Below are 15,827 nucleotides of genomic sequence, written 5' to 3'. Positions count from 1 at the left end.
AAAAAACTGTGGTCATACAACTAAATATTAGTTTAGTGATTCACAGGATTGCTAAATCCCAGAAAAAAAAAATGTTTGTACAAAATAGTTTTGAGTTTGTACAGTCAAAGGTAGACACTGCTATTTTTTTGAAACACCACCCCTTTCAACGAATTGGCCCAATTGCACAGCCTTAAGAGCGTGCATATCATGAATGCTGGGTCTTGTTTGTTTTCTGACAATCTACTGAACCTACTGGTAACTTGTTTGCCACGTAGCAATAAAAAATATACTAAACACCTTTGATTATTCTGGTTAGTCACATTGTACTGCTATTATTTTGAACAATACTGTAGATAGTTTGGGATAACACAAGATTTTTAGTTTAAAGACAACCAGTTCGAAGGCAGCATAATTCGCTTTTTTTGGTTTTAGCGCGATTTATTGTAATGCTTTTTTTCTTAGTTGGTCAGAACAAATGTGAAAGACTTGTTATTTACATATTCAGATGAAAAAATCAAGTGAAAATGCGTTTCAGGGTCATATATTCCAAGATGTAGGCTATAATCTGTGAGTGGAAAGTACAATATCCACACAGTGTGGTGACTGATTGCCCCATAACCTCCTCAAAACATTAGATTAATCTGTGCTGGAGCTGTGCCGCCATACAACCAACAAGATAAATCCGCATACAGCTGCGATTGCAGGTTTTCAAACAGAGATGAGAGGCAAAACCTATGACTGCAGTAGGTAACTTTTGACGCTCTAGCGGTTAATAAACAGAACTGCTTGCGTCTTGCGGAAGAACATCGTAGCCGGAACTACTTCTCTCTGTTTATGTCTATGAAGAATCACAAAGGTACTGGGTTACTCCGTCGCGGTACCCCGAAGGAATCTAAAATAGTCAGAATATAAACACTTATTATAAGTGCACCCTAGTGATTCAGGACAGGCTAAAAACACGGTTTGGAAAATGGATTCATGCTGTACTCGCTTATTATATACATTTTTCTACATTTTGAACACAAACAAAGTTACGGACCGCAGCTCTGATTGGTTGTTTTCTTACCGGGAGCGGTCAGTAACTGCAAATGGCAATAGGACCACTGGGAGGACCAGAGGAGCTTGATTTTTTTCACAGATTATCTGTCTCATATTCTACTGTCAGGACATAAGGACAGGTTTAACAAATATGTATAAAATATATTTTTACAAAACTTACGACTGCAGCTTTAAGTAAATTATGAACAAAAAATTGCATTTTTTGGTAAACTATCATTTTAAGACCAGATAATTATAAAATGATAAAATTAAATAAATAAAATGTAAAAGGTGTTAATTTAATGGGGGGCCAGTTATGAACATAGCAGATTAAGGACTTATTTCTTTGATGTCATGTGTGCACTAAATGTGTCTCTGGCTTCTCATTCACGTTCAACAAAATCAGTGACAACTCTGTGCAACTGAAAAGCTACTTTATTGTTAATAAAAATGTTCGTGCTCAAATGAAGACAATCTTTTATATGTTCTTACTAAGAGTTCCAGTGGTTGTGCCATACACACCATTATATGTCCTCCTACAACACTGTGTCAAACAAAACAACTAGTTCAAACTTCAAGTTTGAAAAGCACTTTTGAAATCTTCAGCAAAATGGAAAGCATTTAGTCATGCTAAAAATGGAAGTCCAGAAACTGAATATTGATACAAAAGTGAGTTTCAAAGATGGTAAGAACACAAAAGTTTGAAAGCAAGCTATACTTTTTTTTTTCCTTTTTTTTTTTTTTTTTTTTTGATGATACACAAAGTACAGAGAACAGAACATCAGAAGGTTCTCGTCACATCAAATCTGGAAGAAGTGGCCTTGTTTTCTTGGTTGGTTTCAGTGTTCCTCTGGTTCACCGGACACCTAGTTTAGACTAATAGTCCCTGATTGCATTGTGCTCCATTATGAATTCTCCTCTTTCCCCCCATCACCCACTAAATGTGAAATATGGCACCATCCTCCAAAATTGCAGTGAAATGCAATTCAGGAAATGTAGAAACATGGAGAAAATGCAGAAAAAGGCACACAACAATTAGTGAAGTAACACTAGATAAAGACCACTGAACACATAAAAACCTAATACGAAATGCATACAAAATTGTTGTTCAGGCCCGCGAGTACCAGCACTGAAGTGTTCGGGGAGGCCTTTAGAGTAGAATACATGAACTGCTCTGTGACTGTTTTAGACTTTCAGGCTCAGGTGGGTGAACACACAATGTCCATAGGCAGGATGGTGCATATATATGCATTCAAGTGCACGTAATATATATATATATATATATATATATATATATATATATATATATATATATATATATATATATTAGTCTTTGTACAATAGTGTATTCTTAATACATTATATCATTCAATTCCCTTTAATAAAAGTGAAATGTGTTAGAAAACAAAAAAAAGATAAAATATGTGACAAGGGCATCAGCTGGAAGCCATTCTATATCATCGTTATAATTTATTATTAGATTAATAGCAGTAATTCTTTAAAATTCTGTATTTACAAAACCCACAACAAAGCATGCCATTTAAAAGAAAATAATACATTACAATGCTTATAGTTTTCCTCAAAAAGTTCATTCTTTTCAGCAATTGTGCCATGTACATCATAGCCCCCTCCTGTACACTGAATGATACATTAACTTGTCATACAGTCAGTGAGAGTGAATTGCTGTTTCACATCTGAACTAAAATGGAAGTTGGGGGGAAAAGTGTTTCACCAGGCGTCACTTATTTACAGATCTCCGGCAGTAAGCAGACATACAGGTCTGAAAAGTAAAGGAATTGGGTTTGTCAACTGGTGTGCTCTCCCGCATTTTGGCTCTGGTGGCGTACGTCTATTGACCCAGCAGTTTGAGATTTCATATGATTTTTCATAATCCTATACCAGTGTATTAGCATTGTATTATGTTATCTGTGGTAAACCTTTACACCTCACACTGAGCTAACCCATACCAAAATGAGAATTCATCCTTACTGAATAGGAGAGGTAATGAAACAATAAAATCAAATCAGTTTCTATTGCCCCCAGAGCAAGAAGGAATGGCAGTTTGCTCAAGCGGTAACATTGAGCCAATTTGTAGTATCAGCATCACTGGCTAAAATAAACTGCATGCTATCAGACAACACAAGTACTCATCATCATTTCATTCTAAAAGTGACACCTCCCCTGTTTTTCTGCTGTGTAAGGTCAATTTACATGTATAATCCAAGCTATAACAAATATACATCTGTCACTTTTTTCATTCAGCAGGGAGAAAGCTATCATATGTCTTCAGGATGCATTCAAAAATGGCTTCTCGAGTGCTTTCCTCAACATCTTTAAGACAAACCAAGATGCTTAGACAACTGACAACCTCTTTAAATGGTAAACATGAGTATGCGCTGACACGAAGACAAGTAGCTCCAGGAAAATGGAAGAGATCACCTCCCACCGAGGCCTGACAAAGCATTGTAAGGGTTTAAATGGCATGGTGGCTGTACCTTTTGAAGATCTACTGAAGGCCCTACTGAAGCCTCAGCTGCACATTGTGGGGCAGTTGAATCATATTGCTGGTGCAAAAAAGCAAATCAAGGTTTATTAACCCAAGATTTGATACGAGTGAAATCGTTTCCCCAAATTTTCATTCCAACTTCTCAAGTCCAGGGCAGTGAAACACCTTTTTACGGGTGTGTGAATGTGCAGGTGCCACATTGTATATCCAAACGAAGGCATGGCTTTGATCGACCTCCTTAGAATACGCACATGGTGTGAGAATCGGTTAATCAGGAAGCAAGCTTTACGAGGGGTAAGTATAAGTATACTTGTCATAGCCAGTAGTTAAATATGTTGCTATTGACCAATCATTTCCCAGCTATATCTATTCAATAGCTAGTGGACAGTATCAAATGTATGGTCAAGCCACTGATGTGGTTCGAGTAGCAGTGTCAAGTGGACTATGATTATACATGCATGATTCCTGATCAAAACATGCCACCATGCAAGTCATTTCTATGCATTGAACAAGCACATTTAATTATTTATTTACCAGGAACTCGATCTGAGTAAGTTCCCAACCCAGTATCGATGTGAAAGCCCATGTATAAAATGTATTTTTTCTTAATGTATAACAAAGAGATGATGAGATGAAAGACATGGGCTGAGCTTTTTTCCCTACTTTTTGTGGGTCAAATAATGTGAGATATTCATCACAACAACTGAAAACCCTTGCATAATGTTCTGTTTTGTTTTTTGTTCTTTTTTTGTTTTTTGTTTTTTTCGCGGACACTCCACATGATTGAGTTAACATTGTTATTACTGTTTCTCCTACGGTTAAAATACAATGTCCCAGATTCCTCCTGGGATGAGCGGGAGGTTTCCGTGGGATTTCGGCAGTGTAGTGTTTGAAAGGGATGTCCATAGTAGAGGAATGCTGAACTCCACGCATGGGTGGTGCAAAAGGATCCATCTTATGAGCTTGCTTTGCACTGCTTTGTCCTTTGGCAGGTGGTCCCTATCAAAGATGTCTACCATAGGTCATTGTTTTATTTCTCCTTGTAAGTGCCTTTCGGCTGCAGTTGGAACAATAAAATCTTGGTCACTGAGCACAAATTTAATACAGTAAGCTCATAGGTTGGTTTGGTCATCTTTAAATCTGTTAAAAACCAAGCTTCTTTCCCGTTGCACCTGTGCATTTGTTGTCTGTAAACAACCTTGTTCCCCAAAGATTTCTGTATTTTTTTTTGTTTGCAAATGATTTTCTATACATTTGTTGGAATAGATAGTTTCAGTCTCGACTCAAGAGTTCGGTCTCCATCGTTCCTAACACTTGGACTCCTTGACATCTTTTTGGTTTTTGACTTTTTTGTCCTTGCTGTCAATCTCCTCCAGCTGCTCCTTCTCGGGTTTGGTCACGCTGTCGTAGGATGGCAGCGAGGCAGTAGAAGGTGTGCCCTCCTTCTTCTCCTGATTGGTCCCACCATTCTCCAGCCTGCTGCTTAGTAAGCGCTTTGTGATGAAGCCTTTCCGAATTAGATGAGCACGGTAAGCACGCTGGATGACCGAAGCAGACATGTGCTCCTGCTTCCGGCGCAGAGTGGTGGTGATGGGCTCAAAAGATACTTTGGAAGGATTGGCAGCAATGAATCGCTCCTCCATCTGTTCCCGCATCATGTCCAGGTCGCCGCTATCACCCAACACACGTTTGGTGAAGGCAAACAAGATGTCTAGGCAGTGAATACGGTCGCCGCTCACCATGGGCAGGTCCATGGCGATCAGCTCTATAGTGTTGGGCTTGGGAACGCGCAGCGGGTGCTCCAGAGTGTCAGCGAAGTCGCTCAGCTTGGCAAAGGTTACAAACTGGGAGGCAGTGGGGTCAAACTTTTCCCAGATTTCGTAGAAGGACTCAAAGTCATCCTCGCAAAGCGGATCAGCACTTTCCTCTGTGGCGACGCTGAAGTTCTCCAGAATGATGGCGATGTACATGTTCACCACAATAAGAAATGAGACAATGATGTACATGACAAAGAAGGAGATGCCCACCGAAGGATTTCCGCAGTTACCTTTCACTGAGGTACCTGGATTCTCCTTATTCGGGTCACAATCCGGTGGGTAGTTGAGAATGGGAGCAAGAAGGCCATCCCACCCCGCTGAGGTGGTTATCATGAACAGGCAGATCATGCTATTCCCGAATGTTTCAAAATTATACATGTCATCTATGCCAGCCTCCCGCTTCACATAGGCAAAGTTTGACATGCCAAAGATAGAAAAGATGAACATGACCAAGAACAGCAGAAGGCCAATATTGAACAGGGCTGGCAGTGACATCATCAGGGCAAACAGCAGGGTCCGAATGCCCTTTGCTCCTTTGATTAGACGCAAGATACGTCCGATTCGAGCCAGACGGATTACCCTGAACAACGTTGGTGACACAAAGTACTTCTCAATCAGGTCAGCCAGGAACATACCTGTGGTTTGGGTGATTAAAATCAAGAAGACAAAATGAGCCAAACATATACCACTGTATTTCAAAACCTAACTGAAAAACTAAATTGGAGTTAATGAAACATTGTTCACTTACCCACAATAGAGAGAATGACCACAACACAGTCAAAGATGTTCCAACCGTTGGTGAAGTAATAATGACGCAGTGCAAACAGCTTCAGGACAAACTCAGTGGTGAAGGCCACAATGAAGATGAAGTTAACCCAGTATAGAATGTTTTCAGTCTCATCTGACTGATCATCCGTCTCAACCATCATGGTGACCATGTTCAAACAAATGAGGATCATGATGGAAATATCAAAGACCTGCTGTGTCACAAAGTCAAACACCATCCCCTGGAGCTTGTTCTAAAGTAGAGAAGAAATTAGCATAGATTTCAGATTAGGAAAGTCAGTTCAAGTAAGTTCAATAAGTGAAATATTGTTCTTTTTATCAGTGTTGTACCTGGGGTCTGGGTATGGGTTTCTGAGGTTTCTTTGAGCCAAGCTTTTTCATAGCATTGTAGTACTTCTTTTGCTCCTCTGTCATAAAGATATCCTGACCTCCAAAGTATAGTCATAAACGATATTTGGTTAACATCTACTCAACTGAAGTCCAAATGTACTGTGAAAACCACTTGTTTAAATGCAAAAGAACAAATAAATTAAAGTGAAGAGAAAAAGTGGAGACTTATCTTTTTCTTCTGCTGGTTGAAGTTATCAATGATGACACCAATGAAGAGGTTTAGTGTGAAGAAAGAGCCAAATATAATGAAGATGACAAAGTAGATGTACATGTATATGTTGTCCTCATATTTTGGCTGGAATTCCACCTAAAGGAGAGAAAGATGGTTTATACAGGTACTTTGACTCAGGTGGCAGTAAAGATCGCAGAAACATCTCACCTTTCGTGAATCAATTGCTGCATACATGATGTCCATCCATCCTTTAAAGGTTGCCTATGCAGTATAAAGGGAAAGTTAATATCAGTGTTTAACACTAACACTATATTTTTTTAGCCAGAGTACCATTTTACTTACCACTTGAAGAAGAGCCAAGTAACCAGCACCCACATTGTCAAAGTTGATTTTGACGTTCTTCCAGCGCACCTCAGTGAAGTTCTGATTTATCAACTCAAAGCACTCTGTTTTGTTGTTGACTATATCAATTTCGAAGTATGCCTTTTCCGTTTCGTTGTAGCAGTAGTAATACTTTCCCGCAAACAGGTTAACGCCCATGATACTGAAAATCAGCCAAAAGATGAGGCAAACCAGCAAGACATTCATAATGGAAGGGATGGCACCCACCAAGGCATTGACTACCACCTAGAGCAGAGGAGGACAGACAAGGCAGTATAGCGTAAGGGACTAGAAATGGCCCAGCAAATCCCCAAACACAGAAACACATTCAAACACTCTCACATTTGTGGCTGCATATTTGCATGGCACAACAAAGAAGGAATAACACTATGAACACATTGCTCACACAATAAAATATTAACAAATTAGAAAAAACTAATCTTTGATTCATATTTCAGTCACATGGCCATCCAAGAAACTTGCTTCACAGCTTTATTGTCTTTAATTTGACCTTTTTGTTGTTTAGCTATAGACGACAGCCAGACAATTAAACAATTTAGCCTATGATCGCCTACTATACGGAAATAGATTGTAAATCGATTGCAACTGTAAAGGACCTTTCAATCCAAAAGAGTAATTTATAAGCCTCAGGCAGAAGGAAATCCCTCTGCACCTCACTCCCAATTTATGTCAACACAAGGACAGGAGAGGTGTCAGTGAATAAATGGGGAAACAATGAATATTATTTGAAAAAGTAACTCCGATATTTTGTTGTACTTTTGTAGTAATATAGCAATGTTACAAAGAATACTGTGTTTCAAAACTTCAGTTGAGATTAGTTCATGAATATTAATTCATAAGGACCTGATTCTGTCTCTTGAATGTCATTAATATTCATGAGTGGAGCAATTAACTAAGTCGGATTTGTAAACTGATTGGTTATTTCTTGGCATAAATATAAATTAATTAGTGTAGTAATGGTGGAATTTATAAAAAATTTTTTACTGGCCATGCTGTAAGCATAAATAACATCCCCCCCATCCCCCCTTGGGTGGCCTGTGACTTCTACATTGTAAATACTATTCCTTGCCTATACTAGTTTCAAGAAGAAAGAAAAGAGTTTCCTAAATAGGTGCTTCTTTATTCTTGTCCTGGATAATCCCAACACTGCATAATGTGGGTAGATGCAAAAATCCGAAATTACATACTGCTTTTGATGAAGAAAATATAGAACGTACTGTATTAACAGACGTTAAGGATGCAGGCATGTAGTATGAAAATTGAATACAATGCATACAAGACATACTGCATGCACCATGTTTGCACTCTTGCACAGATTTTTTATACGTGACCTACATGTATGAGGTGTTGAGCAGTAAAGTGTCTATCAGATGCACAATTCCGAATATCTGTGAAAAACTGCAGGTCACTTGCCTAGTGTTTTATGAATACTGCGAATTGAGAAAAGTCTCAAAATTCCTACTTGTCAATTGCACATTGCTGGGGTCTTCCAGGACTACAGTCATAAATAGTAACTCTCTGACTAAGGAGCATATTAATAAAAACGAATGCAACCCCTACCATACAAATATGCCACAGACTCACACAACGACTTCTACATCCCCAAAGCAGTTGCATCCTTAAAACTACAATGCACCACCCAACTAATTTAACATTGCCTTGGCAAGCTTGATTAACTTAAAACCTTTTTTTTTTAATACATGAACCCATCCTCCCCACAACCCATTTGCCTCCACATCCCTCCCCTCCCCCACTGTCCCAGTTCAGGACATTGCCCATCAGTTATTAGCGATGAGCAGAGCGTGTCAGGAGACGCTCGCTAACTGTGTTAGGCAGCCGAGCCGCAGCTCTCAGGCAGGCAGCTGAGCATGCAGATCTCTCACATACTGAAAAGTGGAGCCATATTCCCCCCTTGAACACACAGAGAAGCACAGAGGACGGCAGGATTCTCTCAGCAAGTGCAGGGGACCGGGCTGACTTTAACGGATGTTTTTGAGTGCTGATTTACATACTCAAAAAGAGAAATACCGAAAAATACAGGACAAGTAATAATGACAGAATAAGTAAGAATTTGGAGAGCGGAAGATTGAAAGACCCCCCCAAGAAAAAGCACTTGTCAAGAGAATCACTGTCCATCTTTCAATAAAGACTACATGTTCAAATGTCACATAGACATAAAATATTTTTGTGAGAATCAACACAGATATCAAAGTGAGGGAAAATGGCTTTCAAAAGTGCATAATGTGCATTGGCAATTGAACAAGACATGCGTGTTACATGACATCTTTGTGCAATCTCAAGAACCGTTAAATCAATAAATAAATGGACAGAAGAGGCAGCAGTGGAGAGATTTCCACTGTTTAAAGCCGGCTGGTGTTCAATAAAGGATTTGTGGTATAGAAAAACTAGGCTAAAAATTGAATTAGGTAAATCAAACTCTAGTTTATCAAAAACACATAATTAATTACTATACTGGGTGTGTTGTATCTGGTCAGAGAATCGGCCAGAATAAAAAATAAATTGCAGACATAGTCTAAGCTGGTTTTATCTCTCCACCTGTTGCATCTCCTTATCAAGTCATTTATTCATTTTTAACTCTAATTTAAATCTTAACAGCATATCAGTTGATGATCATTGAAATCAATTATTCACTAGGGTAAGAACTCATCGTTCTCTCTGTACTTTGACTTATATGTTTCTACAGGTCACATAAAATTGATTTCACACACCCTCATGAATCCAATAACAGGTACACAAACAGAACAAATCTAGGAAAACACAATTTTGAATTACCCAAAAATGACAGTCTAACTTAAGTACAATGCTAAATGTTTTAAGAAATACAAAACAGACAGAAGACAACGAAATAATGACTAAATACTATAAAATAAAATTCCATAAAATAGTATAACAGGGCTCCAGATTAAAATAAAAATAACTAGCTACTCACTACTATTTAGGAGCCAAGTGACTTTGACTGATAAATAAATAAATACAAATAAATGATACATTTAAATTGTTTAATTAATATAATAACATGTCCTGGTTCATTTACAGTCAGATTGAAATTCTATTTGTGTTTCAGCAAGGGATCTCTTTGCCAGAACAATTCACTCACTGCCTGAGAAAGTCTTATTTAAACAACTAACTCACAAGCACATCCATTTCTGGAAATAATTTTTAAACTCATTAAAAAGAACCAGTTCACAAATCAGATTTTCAAAGCAGAACAGACATGGCTGCCACTATATTCTTTGCCCATGCTCTAACAAGATTAACTAACAAAACTGCATATGGATGCAATGGTGCCCCGACTATTGCCAATGGTGACTAGATTTAAAATTAGTGGTCATGTTTTTTTGTTTTGTTTTTTGAAATTACATTTTCAACCATTTTAGTTGAAGTCTGGAGCCCTGTTAGAAGATGTATACAGTCCATAAGGGCAAAAATACCATCAAATACAGCATTAAATTCGATAACTGAGAAACCTTAATCTGTCATTTTTGGGTCCAGGCATACCTTTAGTCATAACAGCAGTGTGAGATCACAGATTTCTTTTCTCTGATTCCTTTACGCTTCACTCTGTTTGGATGTAAAATCTACACAAACTTCTCACTTCCACGGTCTTGCACATTTCCTAAGCTTCTGTGTTGACAATTTGCAAACCACAGACTAGTAACTATTATAAATGTCCAGACCAATAAATCTAAAAGAAGCCATCCACTCCACATTGCTAAAGCTTCAACTGGAAACCAGCTGGAAAATACAGAGAGATACAGAAACTTAGCAAATATCTCCCTCTCACACTCAGGGTTTCTCTTTTTAACAGTCCCATGTGCAGATCCTAGACAAGCAGAGAGGGGTGAGGTGAGCCTCCGGTGGCTTGGTTCCTCAACGCTGCTCTGGGCTTGGCAGCATGGGGCCAAATGGGCTGAAGTGAACAGTGTGAAATGGAGGGAGGGAGGCTGGGAGGACGCTGCACGGTGCTGCAGATGAGGGGCAGGGAGGAGGTGAGGGGGGGTTGAGAGGATACAGAAGCTCAGGGAAACCAGTCCAGAGAACTGAAAGTGACAACAACCAGGTGCAACTGTTCACAACCATCAAAGGTGTAAAGTACCTATCTTTGTCAAATTTAGGATGACCTACATGTGTTCAAACATACAGCACTGACAGGCGTTTGTTGTTAACAATGAAACTATAACTTGTTTAAAATAAGATGTTAAATGTCACTTACAACCATTTCTTTCACCTTGACTAATTGACTCTTTGCTAAGTCTTAAAACGTCTTAAAATGTCACTGGTCAATTATACCTTAGCAATTATTGCAACATGATATTAAGCTTTGGCTCTTTTGTGATTAAAGTCAATGGCAGATATATGCACGTTTTGATATTTCAAAATGAAATTTGAAAGAAATTATACAACTGTTCAAAAGTTTGGGGTTGAGAAATGTTTTCATGTTTTTGAGAGAAGTCTCTTATTCACACCAAGGCTGCATTTATCTAGATCAAATAAAGCACAAACAGTAATATTGTGAAATATTCTTACAATATTTCTTATTAATTTCAATGTTAAAAACAATGTAACTAAAAACTGTAACTAAAAATTCTGCAAAGAACAGAAATTTTTATAACATCTTTACAGTCGCTTTTGATCAATCTGATCAATCCTTGAATAAAAATATGGATTTCTTTAAAAATACAAATAATTATATCTCATATTAGTATTAACATATGATATTATCTTAAGATGTGTTATTCCTCAAATGAACATATTCAACTTTAATTTGGACATCTTAATTTGTCACAAGGTCATTTAAAGTGATTATTATTCATTTGAATTCATTTACATACTGATTCATAGTAGTAGAAAACACAGTAACCAAATAGTTTACATTGCTATAGGTGCAAACATATTTACCTACATTTATTTGAACTCTTTCTTTGATTCAAAGTCTTAATTGCCTAATTTAATTTCTTTAGATAGCTGATAGATAAAAGATACTTTTTACATTTTAAAAACACTCGCAGTGAATGATTAACAGTAACCAAGGGGGTGGAGCTTAGCAAAGGGTCAATTATATTAAATGTGCTCTGAGTCATCAGGGTAAGAGAATATCTAGTATTCTGTAGTACTGGTGAAGTGGGGACCTCAGTGGTAAAGTGTTCTGTGCTGCTGGTTGTTCTCTGAGAGCCAGGGTCAGTGTAACAGAGGGGAAATGGCAGGAAGGGGACTCTTCATTAAAAGCAGAAGTTGAGTCAGGCCAAATGAACAGCCAATTGCAGATCAAATGCTGTGTGAAATGAGAAGGGAATCGAATGGTGTTGCATTTGGTTTTGTAAATAATTAATCATGCTATTGTTTCCTCCAGGGCCAATTTGAAATATTATTTGTAATGAGGCAGCTTTGATACATCTGACAATTACTTAACTAGAAGTCAATCATACACCCGATTTCAGTTAAATCAGGGAACGTAGATGCGTTTCACATCCTGTTTGCCACAGTTATTACAGCTGCATCATAACTGGATCATTAATGGGGTACAGAAGAGGTGTACATGAAAAGAGTGAGTCCTTTTCATTGTTGGCTGTCTTTAATAAAAAATAAAAAAAATCGCCCGGTATGGTTTCGGTGGTCCTTGTTGTTCGTTTTATTTTTCGATCAGTTCTAGCATGCTGTAACTGCTGAATGGGCATGCAGAGAGATCAGCTCTATAGCTTTGTATCTTACCCTCATCCCTTCAAAACGTGACAATGCTCTGAGGGGTCTCAGGGCCCTTAGTGTCCTGAGTGATTTAATGGGCCCTAGTTCGGAGTAGCCCAGCGCATTAGCTATAAGGCTGATTATAGACACCTACACAGAAACAGAGAAGCAAAAAAGGATCCATACTGTTAGACGGGAGAAAGCTCTTGAGGAAAGTGATGGCCTCTAGAGCTGCTGGAACGTTGGTTTACACACATACACAACAGTTTGGATGGGTATATACATATATAACACTGCATTTATACATGTATATATCCCCAAGAAGGAGAGAGAGAGAGAGAGAAAAAGACTCATGTTTAGTATTGGTTATAGGTACAGGCAGGGGTTTAGAGGCAGATGATAAACCCAGGATTTTGTGCTCTGTTAGTTTTAGGAGGTCACCAACCCTTTTGAGTTTCCTTACACCTGTGGAGAAACTTTTGGTTGAAAGAAAGAGACAGAGAAAGTGAAGCATAATACTCTAACAAAAGACAAAACGCACGACTGATGAAGCACGTTAGGGGGCCTTGGGGATGTGGGGGGGAGGGGGGGGTTGAGAAGACAGAGGTGACCCCTGCAGATGCATCAAAAAAAAAAACATCCCAACATACTGCAAGAACCTTACCCTTGCCCTTCTAAAATTGGCTCTCCATGCTGCTCTTGGCTGAGGCATTAAATCCCATTTAATTTAAGACAGACAAACTAATGGAACCTGTGAGAAAGAATACAGGTAAACATGTATGCCAAATTGCAAATTACATTGATTTTACAGTTTAAAGAGCATCACATTGACACAGTAATGTGACAGCGGAGGGGGAGATCAGGGGCTCGCAGATAGTAAATGGACATTAGACAGCACCGAAAGGACAAAAATCACTATGTGGGAACCCAAGCCCTGGTTACTCAAAATGCCATCCATTGTGGAAAAGTAAACACCCTCCATGCTATCTGGAAGGATAAAGTGAAAAGGGCAGAAAGGTCAGAAACGTCTTAATGGCTCTCTAGAGAACCGTATTGATTATATTGTATGCGTCAAAGGTCTCGATGCAAAGGATTGGTGCAAACAAGATCATCAAAAAATAGTCCAGAAACAAAAGTGCCAATAAACAGGCAGTGGCATTGGAACACCGGGCTTGAGCACCCCTATGAAAAGGTATACAAACAGACCTGCACACCTCAAACCAACCACTGACAGAGACTTGGTAAAAACACAGCAAAGTCCACAACACCGAAAGCTAACCAATTTACAGAGGGGATTCTATTAAAGGTGAAAGCTTTATTCTGAATGGCTATTATATTGCTTTGCTGAAGAATCTATGCTAGCTGACATCTTAGGAACCACAAGTCAAGAATTAGTGGCGGTCTTCAAAAGGTATGACCCACAATCTCTGCACAGAAAAATCCACTCTTGAATTCTCCTGAAAAATTTTATTGATTTGGTGCCATCAATTAAAATGAACTGCATTTTTGTTTCACATATTAAAAAAAGCAACAAAAAAAAACCTGCCATTTTTTTCCTCAAAATAGATTTCATGAGAGTTTTATACAAATTCTGTAACTCTTCACAACATGAGTACTTCTTAGAAGATACTGTGTAATAAAGCTTTCTCCTTCATTTACAGATCATGTGATCTTTGGGGTAATTGTCACCTTTAGCCTCAGTCGGAACCCACAAGCGCCCCTTTATGGAGGGCCCCGGGGCCCCCTGAGCCGGCTGAGATGGCCCCGCAGTGTAAGCTTTCTTCATCTGCCAGCATTCTCGCTCTGCAAGGCAAGGTCAATGAGATGTGTGGCTGTGACCAAATGGATACAGAAAATAAAATAAAAAAGTCAACTGAAATTGAATAGTTTCAAAATAATCAAAAATGGCTGATGTTTTTTCACTCATATCATTATTTGGATAATTTGGTTATTATGTGATTTTCCCCAAATAAATTTAAGATAACAACATAATAACCATATTTAGTCATATATAAAATATTATTTTATAAAAATTTGGGAATGGATCATAACTTACACAATCCCTTTATACATATATAAATATGTATATAAATATGTATATATATATATATATATATATATATATATATATATATATATATATATATATATATATAAAATTCGAAATATGAGCATAGTCAAATAATAAGCTGTATGGCTAATGACACAGATATAGTATGACAGACCATAGGAACTTATGGAACATATACAGTATATAAACATAAAGTACATGAGAACACAAACATACTAGATATGATGTCGGTCCTTTGTGAAAGTCCTCTGAGCATCACACCCATAAAAGCAAAAGCAAAGAACAGTGGAGGAACAGAGTACAGACTAGTCAGGAGGACAACTCACCATCTGCTGCATGTCCTCAACATCAACAAATCTCAGCACTACCTCACAGAAGGGAAGAGCAGGTGTGAGTGGGGGAGGGAGGAATGAACTTTTCATCCATCTTGGGATATGGAGTTCTTCCCAACTAGCACAAGTGTTAGTCCAGCACCCCAGGGAATAGTTATGAAGGACTATAGCTCCCATCAGCCTTGATTAGGACTGAGGAGTAGGGGTTGATGGACGAAGGGTGGGAATGGACTGTGGTCAGAGTACCCTCACAAATTAGATTTTTTTTTTTTTTAAGCTGTGGGATGACTCCTCAGTCAGCTACTGGTCAGATTATGTGCTATGCTGCATTCCATTCAAAGGCAGATGTGGAATATTCCTGCATGATATCTTAATCTCTGAACAAAAATCATTCCATTGCCTGGCAATGAGATGATGTATTAATAAGACATATGAAAGATACATGTATGCATTTGTTAGATGCATTTTTCAAAAGCAACTTGCATTCAAGAAAGACATTTTATCAGTTAATGCATTCCATGTAAATGTAACGTACGGATGGTGTTGCTCATGTCATGCTCCATCATTTGATCCACAGGAAATCTATGGATTTAACCAAATATTAACCAAATTGTGGAGGATAAACAAT

General features: G+C 38.2%; 1 protein-coding gene across 5 annotated transcripts in view; it reads right to left on the bottom strand.

The window, feature by feature from the left end:
* Positions 1-2,462: 2,462 nt before the first annotated feature.
* LOC113065497 (sodium channel protein type 8 subunit alpha) overlaps positions 2,463-15,827 on the bottom strand; it is a 50,847-nt gene continuing 37,482 nt past the window's right edge. For all 5 annotated transcript variants that reach the window (XM_026236768.1, XM_026236771.1, XM_026236766.1 and 2 more), the window contains exons 21-27: positions 12,824-12,946; positions 7,034-7,318; positions 6,899-6,952; positions 6,689-6,826; positions 6,460-6,564; positions 6,092-6,362; positions 2,463-5,978 (exon numbers count right to left, since the gene is read on the bottom strand). In XM_026236768.1, coding sequence (XP_026092553.1) covers positions 4,834-5,978; positions 6,092-6,362; positions 6,460-6,564; positions 6,689-6,826; positions 6,899-6,952; positions 7,034-7,318; positions 12,824-12,946 — 2,121 coding nt within the window. In that variant the 3' untranslated portion in view covers positions 2,463-4,833. The remainder of the gene's footprint in view (positions 5,979-6,091; positions 6,363-6,459; positions 6,565-6,688; positions 6,827-6,898; positions 6,953-7,033; positions 7,319-12,823; positions 12,947-15,827) is intronic.

The sequence above is a fragment of the Carassius auratus genome, chromosome 48 (genome assembly GCF_003368295.1).
Source record: "Carassius auratus strain Wakin chromosome 48, ASM336829v1, whole genome shotgun sequence".
NCBI classification, from domain to species: domain Eukaryota; kingdom Metazoa; phylum Chordata; class Actinopteri; order Cypriniformes; family Cyprinidae; genus Carassius; species Carassius auratus.
The sequence above is the reverse complement of the archived record's forward strand: the minus strand, read 5'-3'. Positions and strand labels throughout refer to the sequence as shown.